Source organism: Pleurodeles waltl, chromosome 11 (genome assembly GCF_031143425.1).
Source record: "Pleurodeles waltl isolate 20211129_DDA chromosome 11, aPleWal1.hap1.20221129, whole genome shotgun sequence".
Classification (NCBI taxonomy): domain Eukaryota; kingdom Metazoa; phylum Chordata; class Amphibia; order Caudata; family Salamandridae; genus Pleurodeles; species Pleurodeles waltl.
Genome location: NC_090450.1, coordinates 431,243,283 through 431,263,429, shown reverse-complemented (window position 1 = coordinate 431,263,429; position 20,147 = coordinate 431,243,283). Strand labels below are relative to the sequence as shown.

The 20,147-nt window shown below is 47.6% G+C and overlaps 1 protein-coding gene across 2 annotated transcripts in view; it reads left to right on the top strand.

The window, feature by feature from the left end:
- PER2 (period circadian regulator 2) overlaps positions 1–20,147 on the top strand; it is a 441,952-nt gene that overhangs the window by 197,803 nt on the left and 224,002 nt on the right. For both annotated transcript variants that reach the window (XR_011199417.1, XM_069213793.1), the window contains exon 13: positions 6,965–7,099. Coding sequence is in view for 1 of the 2 variants with exons in the window: in XM_069213793.1 (XP_069069894.1) it covers positions 6,965–7,099 (135 nt within the window). In the remaining variant the exon portion in view is untranslated. The remainder of the gene's footprint in view (positions 1–6,964; positions 7,100–20,147) is intronic.

The following is a 20,147-nucleotide window of genomic DNA, read 5'->3' as shown; positions in this document are numbered from 1 at the left end:
GAGAAAATGTGTATTTAATTTTAAGGGCCTAGGGTAAGATAATTGTTAAAGTTAATAAATGTGATTTAATTAGTTAAGGGTGTAGGTTAATCAAGTAAAAAATCATTATAAAGAATTAAAATATTTGTTCTTTTTTAACCAAGTGCTTTTATAGGGGTTTTCAATAATCCACAATAAGCACATTGACAGGTCCAGAAAAAATACATATTGTCTGTACGAGTGTCCATCTGGACATTTTCTCTGCATAAGGGAATGAAAGGTGTGGAATGTAGGTGTCTTCACATAGCAAGCTACCTGTAGGCATAGTTTTGACTTGGGGGGAGGGCATCAGGGCGCAACCTAATTTGGGGTGCAGTTGGTGTCTGGTCGTGGGTCATAAGGTGAGCGTCATCATGTTGACTGGGATGTGGTTAGGAGGAAGCTCAGGGTTGGAGGGGAGTATTTCAGGAGGGTCCAAAGCGGGGATTTTAGTTCTGGCCCCTGAGGGGCTGCATTTCTGTATATACAGGGGCAGATTGTCGTCCTGTATAAGGTGGAGTAAGTGGTCAAGGAGAACGTCCCACGCTGGGGGGGCATCTATGGATTGATTAGACCTCCTCCAAGTGCAGGGCCTCCCGTCAGCCTTTTCCCATTGCTGCATCACTCCATACCAAGTCTCCAGCCTAGGAAGCTGTGGTGATCGTCAGTGGAGGGTGGCAGCACGTTTAGCGCAAAGTAGCGCAAGGCTAGCGAATGCTAAAACTTCCTAAAAATGCAGAAAGTGCAGGCTTCCAAAGTGTCAGCGTCTGTGAGTTCTGTCACTTCGCGGAGCATCTTGTGGATTGTTAACAAGTATGTGGAGAGGGCAGGGCAGGACCTTATAATGTGCCAGAGGTCAGCTGACAACTCATGCCAACACTGGCAGCGGAGGTGGGCAGTGGGAAAGAAGCGGTTGAGCTGGTGTGGTCTGAGGTAGGCTCTATGTACCATAGTGTATTGAACACTTTTAAATCGGACATTGTGGGAGACTCCCCCCAGCTTTTGGCACATCCAGCCTCCTCTTGATAAGTGCACTCTCCTAACAATTGACATACAAAATAAAAAGAAAGGGGGCCAGGATACATTCCTTTCAAACTCCCCAGACCAAGAGCAAAGTGCCTAATACATTCCCCGTTGTTCCGGAGGTCCCTCAGAAAATTTATCAGATTATCTTCCACCCCCATGGAACTCAGCTCTGCCCAAAGTTTCTCTTTATTCACTTTATCAAAGGCAGAGCTGAGGTCCATAAAGGCAAGATGCAGTGAACCTCTCTTTGCTCTGGTGTACTTAGATGGAAATTCCAATTCTGTTCTACTATTCCCTTGACTGGGTGAAACCCATATTGAATGTCAGGTACAATATTTATCACTTCTGCCCATTGGGTTAATCTGTTTGACAGAACCTTTCCAATAATCTTAACCTGAACTTCTATTAAGAAGACGGGCCTATAGCATGGTAGGGGTCACTTCTATAGCCCTTCTTAAAAATCGGTACAATAATAGAATGATGTCATGAAGAAGGAATAGCACAACTAATAGCAGCATTAAGATAAAGAATGAGTCAAGGGGCTTATAATCCAATCAGTACCTTAAACAGGTCCCTGGGAACACCATTTAACCCGGGCGCCTTTCCAAGTGGAAGGGATTGAGTAGCATCACTAACTTCTTCCCAGGACAAGCTAATATGAGATTCTCGAGCCAGAAGAGGGGATTTTGGAAGCAGGGTCAGGCGCATTGTATAGGAGAGAAAGATGGGTTGCCAACACCTGAGCAGCCACTAAAGCAGCCTGCTCTTCTACCTTATTATCCGTAAAAAAAGGGCTTATCGACCACTGATTGATTCCTAACAACAGTTTTGTGGGCACTGGCAGCTTCCTTATAAGAATTAGATAAAGGTGCCGTAAGTGCTGGCCTCACGGAATATGGTTTATAAAAAAAAGCCGAAGGGTAGAACTTTTATGGCACCATTTCCAAAGGGACCTGACTCAAACCTCCTAATCAAATCACCTGCCCTCCAGGTTGAAAATTGCACAACAATGTAATCCCCACCAATAGATTTGATAGAGGGGCTGATCCATCTCACCCTTTGCACCATAAATATTTATTCGTAAAGCTGAGGACAACCGACTAATGACATGTTGCCCTGCAGCCAATGGATGACCTTATTTTTGAGGTTATAGAAATCCTCTTGCACCCCAGATGCCATAGGCGGAACCATTTGCCAAAATTATTACAAACGGCGTGGAGGCAGGAGGAAGATGGAAAGTTTCTGAGCACCCCTGAGAGAGCACTGAAAGCCCCGGCGGTGGGATAACAGATATAGCTTTTGGAGCGCCCAGCCTAGGACTGCCCCTTAATTTTGACATAACGGCCCCTTCAACACAAGGACCCTGCACGGCAGGAGGAGAGCTCCCTTGCAGTGAAACTTCATTTGGAACAAGCAAATGCAAACTAGGAGGTTGTTTAACAGTACTCGATTCCCACCGATTAACAGTAGTGACTGTGGCAGGAGCAGTATCTTTAGAAATAGAAATCAAGTACTCAAGTTGACAGTCAATCTTCCCCAGGTGATTAAATAATGGTACCATAGCATCCTTAATTAGTTTCCCAATATTTAAAAACAGCTCCTCCTGCATGAACAATGAGGCCGCACAAACTAGCTCAGAATCCCCCAGGCCCACCCCCATGGTGGCAGTAAGTGCATTATCACGGGCAATCTGCTTCTTCCTCTTAGATCTCGTTGTAATCTCAGCTCTTTTTCTTTTCCCAGTGCTATCTATGGATATTTCACCCTCTCCTTTAGGGTGAGCCAACATTTGAGGGGGACAGGTAGAGTTTTTGGAGACTTTAGCTGGTCCATCACAGGTCACAAAGCAGAACTACAAGTGACGCTATCTGTACATCCTGTCATACATAATCCTCACAAACCTCAGTCTCCTGTATCAAGGCTGCGCTTGGACTAAATCATGGGATGGAGGTGAGGACAGGGACAGCCTTCTTTCAACCAGTTCGAACTGTTTGGTCAGAACACCCACAACTCTTTGTAAAACAACATCCAACGTAGAGTATGTGGGGATTACAATCGGTGTTGTTTTACGTTTACCCATATTTCAAATTTACAGGAGAGAGGTCAACAAGCAACCAGCCAATGCCCTCAGATTAAAACCAAGAATCACGGTACCGTAACAGATACCAGCCTTCCGGACCTCCACAGGATAGAATCAGAATCAAGAGGGCACGAGGAAGGGCCTGGCCGGGCCTCAGCCAGCTATGAACTGGCACAGACGGGCCCGCTCTTGGCCCGGGGTGCCCCCCCCTAGCATGGCTCGTGGTGCGTCCTGCACAGCTGGAGCAGTGTTGGAACTAAGTACGGCCTCCGGGTGCGAGCAGCACTGTGGGTGGGCCGCCAGGTTGGTTCTAGGGCTTGTAGTCTCCCCCTCTGCCTCGCTGCACTTCACTCTCCTGCGGCGGGAGCAGTGGTGGAACTAATTAGTGCCGCTGGGCGTGAGCAGTAATGTGGGCGGGCCGCCAAGCCAGTTCTGGGGCTTGTAGTCCCACTCTGCCCCGCTGCGCTCCTCTTCACTCCTGCACAGTGGGAGCAGTGTTGGAACTATGTAGCGCCTCCGGGTGCGAGCAGCACTGTGGGCGGGCTGCCAAGTCGGCTTTGGGGCTTGTAGTCTCTCCCTCTGCACTCCTCTTCACTGTATATATAGAAACGCTGCACCATGCCGAACAACCGTGGTGCTGCAATATCAAACCACTCACTCTAGATGGCTGGCCGCAACATTAAGAGAAAGTTGCAGCAGCCATTATGCTGTGACTCGGTCCCAATGGCATAAAAAATAAATAAAAATTAGGGAGCAGGGTAGGGGCACCCTGATCCCCCACCCTTGTGGGAAGGGGAGTGCCAGAGGGACACCCCCTAGTATTAACATTTTTTGTTTTGTGGCAGTGGCTTCTTGCATGGAGCTGAGTGTGGCCCCTGTGTAGTTTCGCGGTAGCATTGCAAAAGAAAAGGGCGGGGCCATGGGCTGCTGCAAGACCATGGGGGTTGGGCTTCAAGAGACTCTTGGCTTCCTGAGGAGGGATTGAACCAGGGACTGGCCGCAGTCCAGGTCTGCGGCCAACACATGCTATGCATGGTCAAAGGCCATTCTGGAAAATGGGTGCAGGCTGTAACTCACACACTCAACATGCCCTGCTTATTACCTTACATATCATATCTTTCATGACATGTTCTTTGACATCATTGTAAACATCAATGTGACATCTGAAATGAAATCATTGATGACAACACTGTGCATGGTGTGGACGCGAGTTATAGTTTGTTAGTTAGCTATAATTGATGAAGTTCATTTTTTTTTGTTTAAAATGTAACATTGTAATATACCTTTTCACCTAACTATAATTTTACTTTCACCTTTCCTTTATTTTTTATATGTGTCTGTGTTTGTGTGTGTGTGTGTGTGTGTAAAAAAGTTTTTTTTAGTTTGACATACCTATATCTTTGGCAACGTTTGACAAATCTTCATGAAATTTTCCAAAAAAGTACCCTCTAGGGTCTTGTTGTGCATGGAAAGTTTTGGGATGATCCATCAAGCGAGGGGCTGAGAAATAAAGGGGGAGGTAGAAAAAGTATGTTTCCTATTTTTATTTCCATAGACTCTTTAGACACGCCTGCAGACCTGACCACTGGACAGAATTTCACTAAATTTGGCAAAAATGTAGCTTTTGGTCCACAGATCATGTTTTTTTTTTTTCATTTGGTGTTAATCCGTTCAGTAGTTTTCAAGATATTAAAGGGAAAAGACATTTGTATATCTAGGGCAGCTGAACCAGGGAGATCGCCTGCTGACATCTGATTGGTTGCCCACACTTAAAACAAAACGTGTTGGCAGCCATTTTGGGTCTCTGCTTCAGCCGAGACCACCATAAAGGTAAAATCAATAGAAAAGGGGCCAGGGTAGGAGTACCCCGAGCCCCTAGGCCTGGTCCAGGGGTCTCCCTGGGACCCCACCTAGCCTAAAAAGTAATTTTTTAATTCTCAGCAAAATTTGCAGCTTGATCTGCGGAGTTTGCCAAGAATGTACAAAAAACTGCAGCCTCCCACATTTTTTTTCTATATTACCCCCGGGTGGGCCAGGTCCCGGGGGTATTTATAAAGGATAGGGCCACACAGGGCCCCTCTCCTAGGGCTCATTAAAGCCCCGGGGACCGCCACCTCTGGGGCATAAATTGTTGATGATATGTGGGGCATTTTTATTATTTGGCTTCAGATCGGCCGGTAACTGCGGGGGGTCCGCATCTGTATTGTATTTCCTTTAATTATTGCAAAACTACTGAACAGATTTACAACAAATAACTAAAAAGAGATTTTTCTGGACCAAGATCTAGATTTCTGGCAAGTTTGGCGTGAATTCGTTCAGCGGTGCGGGCTGTAATTATGTTAAAAAATTTCAAAATCCCCATTGATATAACATGGGGGAAAAGTGTTTTGGGTCCTCCTTCTTTCTCGGTCCCTCCTTGATGAATTACCATGAATCTTTCCATACAGCAGCTAAACTAACTAACGTACGTGTTTTGAAGTAAGGCTACTCTATGGTGCTTTGCAGAACTCCAATTAAAATAAATAGCAAACGTCATAGAATGTGCATCTTTTGCTCCCTTGAATTAGTGTTAGGTCTCCATTCGAAGTACAGTGGGAGAGAATATTTAAGAGAAGCCTGTAATGGTATGTTGACCCGCAGAGTAATTGCATCAATACTTATGAATGGTTAGCACAAGCATTTTTCTTCACATTATATTCACATCTACCTTATTATTTATCGTCAAGCCACCTTCCATCCACTACATTCATCCTCCTTTTTCTTTCAACATAATACCTTATGATCAAATTTCTGATGTGTAGCTTGCTCATTAGGGTTGTTGCTTGCACTTGTGTGTGCAAATGCACTGTTCTAGCTGCACACAGCTTTGGTTTCAGCAGTTTCAAAAGCAAATTTCACACCTGTCAGATGGTAGCACCAAATGACGATGAGTTGCTAGTATGGCAGAACGTAGAACCAAGAATACCAGGGCTAAAATAGGTATCACTAATATTATATGGCACACGCAAAGCACTGACCTCTTGGTTCTGGTATGTGGAGAGAGATGCGGAGAAAGGAGGATATTGCAACTTGGCATATTTGGAAAGGTGTAAATGTATGAGATGGCGATATTAATGTATTAACAGTCAAGAGGATAGGCTGAGCATCCAGATACTCACAGGGGTTACACTAGTGGAAGACAGCAAAGTATAAGGAGTGTATTAGAGAGGTAACGCTGCAGTAATTTGTGGAGATGAATTAGGTTAGGTTAGCTCAATATTTAAGGAAAAATCTAACAAATTCACCCTTTTTCAGTTGTTATCTTAACATGTAATTTGCACAAGAGGTGGTGAAAGATACTTGCAAATGCTCACACTGATAAAAAGTTTAAAGCTGAAGACATATTTTGAATGGCCTTATTTAGAATTTGGTTCACAGGATACTCCGTAAAAAAACCCGCTGTATTGCAAGTGCCAGAGGCTATAATGCACATGTAATATGGTGGAAGGGGCATCCATCACATTTGCCATGGAGGATCCCATTAAGCAAACTCTAAATAAGCCCACAAGTCTGTCTTCTAGGATGAATATGTCAGACAACGAAAATGTAAATATGGATCCCTGTTTTGTAATTCTTCTGTGTAATCTGGGAGATAGCCTTGAAATGCCTGCATTTGTTGACAAAATATAAATTGAAGAAAGCACAGAAAACGTCTGTAATCTAATCCCAAATGAATTTTTTATTCACTTGTCCCTTTATGGGAATAGTTCCTGAAAACAGATTGTTGTGTCTTACAATATGCTTTCCCTAGTGTCTTGTGATTAAATGATTCATTGATAATTTGAAAAATATTTATTTTAGCCAGTGCACAATGGTGGTTCAAGTGGCTATGGAAGCTTGGGAAGCAATGGCTCGCTAGACCACTTGGTGAGTGCAGCACCATCCTCAAGTGGAAGCAATGGGGTGTTGATAGAAGAAGACGAAAAGGAAACAAAAGTTAGTGTCCTTTTTCGCAAAGGTATTTCAGCTTATGCAAAGCACACAATGATATGCAATGCAATGTTTTAAGTTATCTGTCTAACTGTGATAAAATAGGTTCTACCATTGAAATGACATCTTAGACATTTATAACCATTTCAGAGATATGTATTACTTCCATTCTAGTTGTGGATAGTGTTTTAAAATGATCTGAAATTGATGTGAATAATTTAGATATTGTATCATGTATACCCTGGAAGTTTCAGCAATTTGTGTATGGTCAAAACTAACAAATAACACATTGTCCATTGACTGTTGTTTAGCAATGTCACAGAATTATTACTATAACTATTCGTGGTCAGTGAAAAATTCTTGCCAGATACTAATGACCACTATGGAAGTACTGCCACTTGAGACTTGTTGAACTTCATAGAAATATTGACACTGATAGTTGGCTTACATGCATGAGAAATAGTTTCTAAAACTTGCTGAAAGCCTTGGAAATATAGTTGGTAGATCATTGTTGTAGACATAGACAAATACCATGATTATAATTAATAATACATCTCTTATTGTCAATTACTTTGTTCTCTGATGAGGTGCTTGTATACTGATACAGTGAGTGTATTATTTGCCAAAGAGGCTATTATTATCTAATAGATATATCCTCACAAGCACTATGTATAAATGCAAGATGTTTGCTAAAATTGCTGTTGAAAAAAAAATTCAGCTCAGCTAAACAAGTCTGTCTCTGCAGCAAGAAATATGGCCAGTGTTCCCAAGACTGCCACAGACAAAATGTGCCTCTTCTATTGTAGTGTAAAACATTCTTTTTAATTAACACATTATCAGATCCTGGGTCCATACTGTTTGAAGGACATCAGCTCCTTCTTGAAACATAATGAATTCCAAAAAGGTTTAAAGACTAATCACAACCCACCTGAAATACGCAAAAGCTGTTACCTTGGGACAACTTTCATCCCCTCACATGCTACTCATTGTTGCTTGATTATCCGATTATCCAAAGAGAGATGCACGCCACCTTTCAATATAGTATTTTTACTAAAAAGTTCTGGGTGATTAATATTTGGAACTCACGCCAAGCAGAAGAACTAGCATAGTGGCTCCTTAGATTATACTTGATTCTCTGTGCATCCGTGATAATAGTGAGGTTCGCCTATTGAGTCTGTTTGATCTTTTAGCAGCTTTAGACACAGTGGACAACACAGTGGACAATTGGACACTCCTCAGCATCATGAAGATGTTCTTGGGAATTGGTTCATCTGTCCTAAATTGGTGCAGCTCTTTTCTACATGACTGTGCACAGGTGGTCAAAATAGAGGAGTTCAAAATGTAACCTGGTTTTGCCACAGCTCAGTCCTTTTTCTGTGTACAGATGGGTTTGACCAGAAACATGATTAATTGCATTGTCCAACACCAATGTGTGGATGGTCCACAAATGTATCACAACTGGAAACTATTCTTCTTTTGAGATCTATTGAACAGATGCTGGATTATGTCTAAAGCGGAACCAGCAGAAAATAAAACTATGTTGTACATGTTATCTTCATCTCATACTATTCCTCTAGCAGTAGGATGTACCTTAATCCTTGTCTGAAATGCTAAAAACCTTGGTTTCATTCTGTAGGGCTCATAATCATGAAGAAACAATATGACAGGATTACAACTTCACACAAACCAGCACATCTAACCCACATTTCTTCCTCTTCCCTGAAGGACCTTTCAAATTCCCATTATGTCACTCGCTCAGTTTTATTATTTTTCTGCTGTTAGCCCTACATCAACCTTTAATAGCTGACCTTTCCACCTCTATGCTCACTTCTCAATTGAATATAGCTTTGGCAACCTGCTGAATGCATTACATTTCCTATCACAAGTTTCTCCCTGAATGCAGAAAAACAGCTATGGTTGAACCTCCTCTCCGTCTTGCGTGGACCGAACATTTTTTAAAAGCATTTGACATTCTGGGACTTCAAGTGTGGCTAGTACTTTCATGCTGCCGTTGTTATTTCAGCCTTTGCTACAATAATCAGTAAGATGTAGGTCTTCTCCCCATCTCCACCCTTACTTTCACCTATGATCTAGCAGCCAATTCTCAAGGTCTTAATGTCTAGCTTACCATGGCCATAAACTCAATCAATCAATCAATCAATCAATCAATCACATTTATAAAGCGCGCTACTCACCCATAAGGGTCTCAAGGCGCTGGGGGGGAGGGGGTCAGTGCTCGAAGAGCCAGGTCTTGAGCTGCCTTCTGAAGGGGAGGTGTTCGGGTATGGCGCGAAGGTGACTGGGCAGGGAGTTCCAGGTCTTCGCTGCCAGAAAAGAGAAGGATTTTCCTCCGGCGGTGGTTTTGCGGATGCGGGGAACGGCTGCCAAGGCCTGACCGGTGGAGCGCAGAGTGCGCGGAGGGGTGTAGAAGGAGACGCGGGAGTTGATGAGTTTGGGTCCGAGGTTGTAGAGGGCTTTGTGTGCGTGGGTGAGGAGTCTGAAGGTGATCCTCTTGTTGACCGGGAGCCAATGGAGTTTTCTCAGGTGTCCGGAGATGTGGTGGTGGCGAGGTATGTCCAGGATGAGTCGTGCTGCGGCGTTCTGGATCCGTTGAAGTTTCCTCTGCAGCTTGGTGGTGATGCCGGCGTACAGAGTGTTCCCGTAGTCCAGGCGGCTGGTGACGAGGGCGTGGGTGACGGTCTTCCTGGTGTCGATGGGGATCCAGCAGAAGATCTTGCGGAGCATGCGGAGGGTGTTGAAGCACGCTGAGGTCACCGAGTTGACCTGTCTGGTCATCGAGAGGGAGGAGTCCAGGATGAAGCCGAGGTTGCGTGCGTGGTTGGTCGGTTGGGGAGTGCTGCCTAGGGCGGGGGGCCACCAGGAGTCGTCCCATGCGGAGGGGGTAGGGCCGAGGATGAGGACCTCCGTTTTATCTGTGTTCAGTTTCAGTCGGCTGTCTGTCATCCAGGTCGCTACTTCCTTCATGCCGTCGTGCAGTCTGGTCCTTGCTGATGTGGGGTTGTTGGTGAGGGATAAGATGAGCTGGGTGTCGTCGGCGTAGGATATGATGTCGAGTCCGTGTTTGCGTGCGATGTTTGCCAGGGGGGTCATGTAGACGTTGAATAGGGTGGGGCTGAGGGAGGATCCTTGGGGGTACGCCGCAGATGATCTCCGTGGCTGCGGATCTGAAGGGGGGGAGGCGGACTCTCTGGGTCATTCCGGAGAGGAAGGAGATGACCCATTCCAGGGCCTTGCCTCTGATGCCGGCGCTGCAAAGGCGGTCTATCAGGGTGCGGTGGCAGACCATGTCGAAGGCTGCAGAGAGATCCAGGAGAATGAGGGCCACGGTTTCACCCTTGTCGGTCAGGGCTCGGATGTCGTCCGTGGCTGCGATGAGGGCGGTTTCGGTGCTGTGGTTGGCCCTGAATCCGAACTGAGTGGAGTCGAGGGAGTCGGAGGTTTCCAGGGCGGCGGTGAGTTGAGCGTTGACGATTTTCTCAATCACTTTGGCGGGGAACGGTAGGAGGGAGATAGGCCGGAAGTTTTTGAGTTCGGTGGGGTCTGCTGTAGGTTTCTTTAAGAGGGCGTTGAGTTCTGCGTGTTTCCAGCTTTCAGGGAAGGTAGCAGTGGTGAGGGAGGCGTTGATGACGTCTCGGAGGTGGGGTGCGATGATGTTGTCGGCCTTGTTGTAAATGTGGTGAGGACAGGGGTCGGAGGGTGATCCCGAGTGGATCGAGTTCATGACGCGGGTGGTTTCCTCGGTGGTGGTAGGGTTCCAGGCGAGGATGGTGGAGATGTTGTTTGCGGCTTCCGGGGCGGGTTCATGTTGGTGGTCGTGAAGCTGTTGTAGATGTCGGCAATCTTACGGTGGAAGAAGGTCGCGAGGGAGTCGCAGAGGTCCTGTGAGGGAGGGATGGGGTTGGTTTCTGCGTCCGGGTTGGAGAGCTCTTTGACGATGCCAAATAGTTCCTTGCTGTTGTGGGCGTTGTTGTCAAGTCTGTTCTGGTAGGCTGTTTTTCGTGCGGTGCGGAGGCGTTGGTGGTGTTGGCGGGTGGTGTCTTTGAGAGCTGTCAGGTTTTCCTCTGTCGGGTTGAGGCGCCATGTCTTCTCGCGGAGGCGGCATTCTTTCTTGGAGTTTTTGAGTTCGGTGGTGAACCAGGAGTTTTTCTTGTGGTTGTTGGTGTTGGTTTGGGTCTTCAAAGGGGCCAGGAGGTTGGCGCAGTCGGAGATCCAGTTGGTGAGGTTGTTGGCGGCCTCGTTGGGGTTGCTGGTGCTGGTGGGTTGGTTCAGGGAGAGCGTTGCTGCGAGTTGTTCTGTGGTGATTCGGTTCCAGTATCTTTTTGGTGGTTGCCGGGTGTGGTGATGCACGGTGGTTTTCTTGAAGCTGAAGTGGACGCAGCTGTGGTCCGACCATGTGAGTTCGGTGGTGTGGCTGAAGGTGATGTGTTTGCTTGAGGAGAAGATGGGGTCGAGCGTGTGTCCGGCGTAGTGGGTGGGGGTGTTGACCAGTTGTTTCAGTCCCAGGTTGGCGAGGTTGTCTAGAACGGCGGTGGTGTTGTTGTCGGTGTGGTTCTCCAGGTGAAAGTTGAGGTCTCCTAGGAGGATGTAGTCGGTGGATGAGAGTGCGTGGGGGTTGACGAAGTCTGCGATGTCTTCGCTGAACTTGGTGCGGGGTCCTGGTGGTCTGTACATGAGGGTGCCTCTTAGGGTTGTCTTGGGGTCGATGTGGATCGCGAAGTGGAGGTGTTCGGCGTCGGGAAGTGAGTTGTCGGTGTGGGTCGAGATGCTGATGGAGCTTTTGTGTGCGATGGCGATGCCTCCTCCGGTGCGGTTGAAGCGGTCTCTCCGGATGATTTTGTAGCCGTCGGGGATGGCTATGGCGATGTCGGGTGCCGAGGAGGGGCTCATCCAGGTCTCGGTGAGGAAGGCGATGTCTGGGTTCGTTGAGTTGATGAGGTTCCACAGTTCGATGGCGTGCCTGTGGACGGAGCGGGTGTTGACCAGGATGCATTCGAGGTTGCTTCCGGGGGCGTCGTTCTTGGTGGTGGCGGTGTGGGTCCGTAGGCAGGTGAAGCGGCAGTTGCTGCAGGTGAAGGGTCCGTGGGTTCGTTTGGGGGTGGCGCGGTAGCAGCCCGGCGCGCGGCCGGGGTTGAGGTTGGCGAGGGTGGCGGAGTCATAGGTCAAGCGGGGGGCGCGGGGGCCAGGGGTTCGGGCGCTGGGCGCGGTCCAGGCGCGGACGGGCGCAGATGGGCTTGGCTTAGGCGCAACTTCGGCTCGCCAGCGGCACGGCCTCGCAGCGGCCGCCATTTAAGGGGTAGGGGGGAGGCGGGGTCAGCTGGGAGGCGGGAGGTGGGCGGGCAGGGGAGCTGGAAGCGGCAAAAAAGAGCGGCAAAAAAGAGCGGCAAAAAACGGCGGGAAAAGCGCGGTAGGAGCGGCGGGAAAATCGGCAAGACGCCGAAAAGGGAACAAGAGCCTACTACAATCTACTAAAAAGGAGGGGCTGAGAGGGGAGGACGGCGCACGGCACTCGGGGGCACACGCACAGGATACAAGGAGAGAAAAGGGGAATTTCAGTCACTCAGGGGCACATGCATGGGATACAAGGAGAGAAAAGGGATTTCAGTCAGCACCAGCTCAAGCTCAAGCACTCGGGGTACACGGGCAAGAAGGGGGGAGCACACTCACAGGAGAGGAAGGCAGTCAGGGACTGGAGGCGCTGCGTGAGCAGGGGAGCGACCTACCCGAGGGTCAGTGGTAAACTCTCTTGCCGCCCACAACTCCTTCACTCTAAACACGCCCTCCCCTCCGCTCATTGGTTTATTCCTGAAGTGGCAACCCCTGAAAGTCCTTGCACAGAATCTGAATGCATATGGTATCGATCATATAATTCCTTGGCATGGTTTTCAACAAATTTTATTGGATTTTCAGCTTATAAGCAATAGAACAATCTGGGGCTAATGTTATGGCCATCATGAACCGAATTGGCACATCAAGCATAATACATTCAAATGCAGGATAGTATATTAAAACATGCAAGGGTGGCTCAAGAATATCTGAAAGCAACTGCAGGTGAACCCTCCCTTGTACAGGTCATGTAAGTCAGTCATCTTTATCAATGTGTCATAGCAACGTGGCAATGCAATCCCCGTGCCTTGAGCGATCTGATCATCATGGGTAGTGTCTCCAATGGTGTGGAGGAGGTATCCCGGGCAAGTATAGTTATCTGTGTCATCTGTTAGGAGTTCTTCTCCCGTGATAACATGTGCAGGTGTGTTTTTCGCACTGGTTGTCCCTCTTGCTCTGCATGCATTATGCCTATGGAGAAGGCAGTCTGTCTAATAGTGGTTGGGGGTCCACTCTTTCCAGCGAGTTCACAGCACCACCAGGCCCTTGCTCCATCCAGGGAACCCTGCCCATGTTTGTTTTCTTGAAGTTTGATCTCCCTCTCATACCTCACCCATCGCAGTACCTCCCATCTCTACCTTGGCATTCGAGGTCCCCTCGGATCCTTCCTGGTTCTAATAATTTTCCATTTGGCTACAATGAATGCCAAGTCTTGGAACTGGCTTGTGCTTTTTGTTTTGGCAGTGTGTGGGAACAGACAGTGTCCAGGAGTGGATGGTGTGTCTCGCTCAATAACTTCAGTCAGCGTCCTCATAATGTCTCCCTAATAGTCTGTTAAAGACCCACAGCTCCAAAACATGTGAAAAGATTCAGCACCCACCTCCCCTCATATTGAGGATCTGCCATTCTCCACTCCAAAATGATGATTAAGGCTCCCGGGGATGAGGTATGCTCCATATAGTTTGTAGAATTTAATGAGTTTAAATCTGGAATTTCTTGACACAGTGGGTACACGCTCTAGGACGTGCTCCCAGTACACATCTGGGATGGGCCCCTCCAAGTCCTCCTCCCAGTGGGTTTTAAGGGTAGTCAGAGGCAATATCATATCTCCTGCAACCTCCTATACAGACAAGTAACCTCCTTGGTGTTCCCATCAAAGTAGCAAAGTACTGGCAAACTCTAGACTAAGGTGGTTCCAGTAGATCCTGTCCCCAGTGCCTATAAACTGCCATCATCACCGCTCCACAAAGGAGAAAGTGGCCCTGGGGCAGATCACATTACGATCAGAATTCTACGAAAGGCAAGGGCATCTCTGCCTTACAGAGGGCCCCCATTACCGCCATTCCTGCCACATTCCAGTCTGACATTCCCCACCAGTCACCTCCATGTGGAAGCTCAATCATAAATTGCATGGGAACTTGAACTTCCAAGCCAGCAACAATGCAGCACCTTAAACTCACTAGTATCCTCAGCTTTGGGGAAATGCAGTCAGATGAACACTTTAGCCAGCCAAAAGATGTATGTCTGGGATGAAGGAGCCTACTTCTTTATCAGGTGTCAGCAGACTTGCTATTCAGTGGGTCAACCATTGGAGTTTGCCCGCCAAATAAAAGGACTCAAAATCAGGAATGGCCAAGCCACCCTCTGCTACCGGTCTCTGGAGTGTGGACAGTGCCACTCTCCGATGGCTTGATCCCCATAACAATTCCATAATGAGCATGTCTAGCTCCTTAAGAATGCTCATTGGATCTACACCGGGACCACTAAAAAAATATATAGCAGGCGGGGAAGTGCCAACATTTTTGGCAGGGCTCCTTGACCCGCTACCGACAACTGGGAGACCATCAGTGCTCTACATCTTATTTTGGGCCATGTTCTTTATGGCCACCCAAATTTCTGAGAGAGAGATATATCTTCTGCCTCCTGAGGTGAGAAAGTGGGGAGTGCCAAAAAAATTTCAGTATCCTCCACCAGTAGATATTGTGGTATGGCGATAAAGGTCTGAGTAATAATTGAAAAATTCTATATTGATGTCTTCCAGTCAGTACAATCTAGTGCCCTGACTAGTGTTGAGTTTCACTATCACCAAACTTTGTTTTACTGGGCTAGTGGCAGATAATATTTAAGAGATGCTAATAGTGATCCAGTGTGGTCTCTTTCTGCATTGGACCAGATCATATAATGTTTGTATTCAAAGCATCTGAGTCTCTCAACTCCTTCTGCTACCTTCTCCTTAGCCTTCAAGAGCTCAACCTGCAGCTCTGGGTGGTCTGTCCTCTGTCCCTCAAGAGCCCTCAGCTCTCTCTCTGCTGAGGAGATTTCCCTTAAAAAGGTTTGCTGAACCTCAGTGGATTCAGAGATTCAGCAGCATCTAATCACTGCCTTGGATGACTCCCGCTCTTCTAGTGGGGACGACGTGGACCCTGCATTATCCTCAGAGTAAGTGTTTATGGCAGTCCCAATTGTGCCCCAAAAAGCTGGGTCTTCAGAGGATTCAGGTCGCAGTTGCCATGTGGAAATGGGGGGCTAGGTCTCCCCCACTGCAATTCCACTAAAAGCAGGTTGTGGCCAGAAATAGTCCTAGTTAGATACTCCGTCGTGTACTATCTCATGGACATCCGGCGAACATAAGAGCTCATCTAGGCGTACATGGAGATGACAGAATGATTAATCTTGTTCTCCTGGATGATGGGATCACTTATAATCAATTAGGCTGCATTCTTTCTTCCAGGCGGAAAATCCTCAGGCTTCACAGAGCACAGTAGAGTCTCACAAGGGTGGGTGGGATCTATTGAAGTTAGGTGAGGGTCCAATGCTCTCGACAGATCTAACAAAAAGGCCATCTGGTCAGTATTGGGGACATAAATAGTCCCTGTTGTGACATTATGGGCCTGATTCTAACCCCGGCGGTCGGCGGTGCCCCGCAGGGCATTCTGACCGCGGCGCTTTGGCCGCGGTCAGAAAGGGTAAACCGGTGGTCTCCCGCCGGTTTACCGCTGCCCTCAGAATCCCCCATGGCGGCGCAGCTTGCTGCGCCGCCATGGGGGATTCTGACCCCCCCTACCGCCATCCTGTTCATGGCGGGAAAGCCGCCATGAACAGGATGGCGGTAGGGGGGGTCGCGGGGCCCCTGGGGGCCCCTGCCGTGCCCATGCCAATGGCATGGGCACGGCAGGGGCCCCCGTAAGAGGGCCCCGCAAGGTATTTCAGTGTCTGCCTTGCAGACACTGAAATACGCGACGGGTGCTACTGCACCCGTCGCACCTTCCCACTCCGCCGGCTCGATTACGAGCCGGCATCCTCGTGGGAAGGGAGTTTTTCCCTGGGCTGGCGGGCGGTCTTTTGGAGACCGCCCGCCAGCCCAGGGAAAAACTCATAATACCCTCCGCGGTCTTCTGACCGCGGAGCGGTATTATGGGGGCGGAATTCTGGCGGGCGGCATCCGCCGCCCGCCAGAATTAGAATCAGGCCCTATGTGTCTCCAATCGTCCTGTGACCACTGTGTACCTGTCCATAGGGTCTATTAGGTGCTCAGTATGTTGGAAGGGAACCCCAGATCTGATTCACACCAGGACTCCTCTCACCTAAGCTGAATATGCAGTTTAATAAATGTGTCCCCTCTACCTGCACTGCAGGGCTAATCCCTCTTTGGCATTAAGGTGTGTTTCCTGGAGAAGCACAATCTGGACCCCCTGTCTGTTAAAGTGTGGAACACCTTGTATCTTTTAGCCATATAATACATTCCCCTAATGTTCCAGGAAAGGATTTCCATGGATGCCGCCATTGTGGATAGGAACAATAATGCTCATAGCAATGCTGTGGGTCTGACGTGCAGGTCCCCGAGAACAGTCCCATCCACATAAACAAAAGTACTGTGATAAAGACACTCTGCAATTGTTCCCCCTCTTGAACTGAACAACTAACTTCGCAACTCTTATTCCCCTGGACAAGCAATTCAACTCCACTCATTCAAACATCCATCCAAGCCACAAACATTTGTGAGTGTACCCACAGAAACTCAAATAGAAAATGGGGTAAGGCTACAACTGGGACATAGCTCCACTCTGGTTCTCCCCCCCATCCAGACAATGGAACTCACATAAATTGTGGTCGTAGGGGGCCCAAATGGCTATGACAAGCAATCACCCAAAGTCTTACATCCTGTTCCCCTCCCAACCACAACAGAATGCTCACAGTTTACCATCTTCCCTAGATAAGTTCATCAGCCATCCTCAGGGTGACAATGGGTAGTGGAGCATCGGAGTCCCCTGAGCTAGCATCAATCAATGCATCTAAATCTTCAACTGCTCCTGTGCCCTGAGATGGAGCAGGACTCAGTTTCTCCCTGCTCATCACAGCCATGACCTCCAGGGCTTTTTGTTGTTCTTTCTGAACCTCCTCATCAGACGGGGCTCCAGGTCAGGTCGTCATCATTTATGGCATTTAGGAGCCCATTCTGGTGAACCCCACCTAGGTCCGGCACGCAGCTGGGTCTCCAATCATTGGCACACATCATGAAGGGTGTGGAAAAACTGCACTCCTTCTGGAGTCACAACTCGTAACCTGGCCGGGAACATCATTGCATATTGTAGGCCTTGCTTGCCAAGCTGGCGTTTAGCTTCAAGGAACGATGACCGCCATTTCTGGACCTCTTTTGTAAAGTCTGGAAAATCATAATTTTGCTGTTCGAAACTTTGAGGTCACCTTTATTTCTGGCCTGGGCTATGATGTAGTCAGGCTCCCTGTATTATAGGAGGCAGGGGACCACCGGTTGCGGCGGCGCACCTGTCAGAGGCGGCTGGGATGGGACTCTGTATCCTCTTTCAATTACTTAGAAGGAAGAGAAGCCCATTGGAGCCACTTCTTTACATAGCCATCTCTCAAAGCACTCTAACATATTCTCGCCCTGACTGGGCTCTGGGAGCTCTATTATACGGATATTGTTCCTGCAGGACCTGTTATCGTTGTCCTCCACTCTGGTTTCTAATATTCAAACTTATCTTCCAGGCCTGTAAGGCTTTCACGCAGTGTTGGAATACCTGGAGGGACGTCGGTCACTAACCTCTCCGCTGCTGTGACTCCCTCGCTGCAGAGTTGCGTCAGGATGTAGTGTACATTCAGCAATGTCCGTATTGTCACAGGGGTGTTTGACTTTGCTGTCCAATCAACCATCCAGGTTCGTCAAATGAACAGTCAACGGGTCCAGCAGATAGCACAGTTGCCAACCACCTTAGCAGGGTGTAGGACCGCTAGCGCAGCTGAACTCAGAAGAAAGGTTCCTTTCTTCCTTTTTGTATGCATCTGGGGGCTAAGCAAGAGCCTACAGTCTTGCTGGGTTTACAGCAACCAAGCAAGTTCATGAGCCAACAGGGCCTGTTGAGATTGACATCTGCTCCTGTGAGCTCCTGCTCCCCCAGGGTGGTCAGGCGATGATCCTGTATATGTCACTGATTGCGTGCAGGGAGTTGTGGTGGGGCTGGATAGTGCCCAAATGTCTATACAGTTCAGGGAAGTCAACTGAGGGAGGAGGCAACCCTTCTCATGATCATTGTGAGGGCTGTATGGGCACTGTGTGTCCTCATCTCCAGGGCCCGCTAGGCCTAGTCGCTCCCCCACTTGTTGGAAGGAGACCATATTTTGCAGGGTTCCAACTCTGCAGTATTCTTGAGGCAGGTCTCAGGTTCTCTCCAACTCGTTCTGCAGCACTGGGGGGTTCGGGCTCTCAGCCCTGTCTACAGTACACTTGCTGGTCTAGGCTCAAGTAGCGAGAGATCAGCACAGCTCTGGGCCATTTCGCATCCTTGGGGCCCAGCATGCAGTATGGCAAAGGAGGCAAAAGTTCTTAAAGCTCTCCTCCAGGGTCCTGGGTAGTCTCATGTGTCAGCAGGTGAGTATGCCATCTTGGATCTCCAACCGTACTCTGGGGCCAGCACTGCGTCTCATCCAGCACGCCTCTCCAGCGCTGCTTCGCTCTGGCCAGCCTCCGAATCTAAACCCCGACACCTCTTACATGTTTGAACTTCGTAGCAGCTGTGTTTTGTTTAATAGCGATCATTGGCTTCAGCAAACCCGTTTCATGACTTAAAGGGTGCTATAAAAATTGCTTTTATGATAATAACCCAGTGGTAAACGCGTCAAAGCTTAGTATGTTGCTCAACAATCAGCTCTCATTCTCACATAAAATGTATTTCTAAATCTGCTTTTTACCACCACACGTCTTCTAAGAGATGTTGTACCAATTCCTCATCTCTCTTAGAAAACTGCCTTAGGCCTCAAAGTGGTTATATCAAGACTTGATTGCTAAAATTGTCTCTGTATAGGCCTACACAGCAAGTCAGCCTCCAGACTTCCTTAGAGCCCACAGCCAATTTTCTAGTCTCTTGTTTGGTCAGAAATTAAACAGATATATAATGCTTGCTCTAGAGTCTCTTTGCTGGATCCCAATAAGGGGAAAGAGTGAATTTCAAATCTTTCGGTCTTATCCACAATTCGTTATACAGCAAATTGCTGTTGTTGACCCCTTGTCGTCCAACTAGTAATTAAAAACTACCAATTAAAACGTCCTGATCTTTAGGCCTATTTGTTAAATAAAATTTGGACAAAAAACCCTACATAAGCTATGCTCCTCTTGTGGGTTTCTGTACTACTCTATCGACGCGTCAAATGTGGCTTTCATTGAGGAGGTTGCTAAAAACCAATTTATTGAATCTAACTTATGGTTACATGTTCCTTGCACTACATGCTCAAATCCTAGCCTGCTTAGTTACTTGCTTACAGCAAACCACTTTCATACACATTATATAGCAAAGTTCACAGATTTGTGCTTTACCTAGATTTATTGAGGCCTTCCAGACTGAGTTTAATGCCAATTCCAGAGCAATCAATGTGTAGTTCTAAAGAAAGAAAATGTCAAATTTTCTTCGACCTTACATCCACATCGACAACTACAATGCCTCTTTTAAAAAAGATTGCACGCAGTAAATGTGAAGGCGAAGCAACATTAGAGTCGTTAAATATTTGACCACACTGTAGTAAATAGCTACTGCATCAAAAGCAGTCCTGAGGTAGGCTTCTAAAGATTTCACCAGTGTCAAAAATTATGCAGCAGTGCAATTTGAAAGCATCATTTGATGCCACAAGTGTTAGTAAAAAAAAAAAGCCCCATGGAATCAGTGTAAACAATAGGTTTAAGACAGGAACCTTTTTGTTA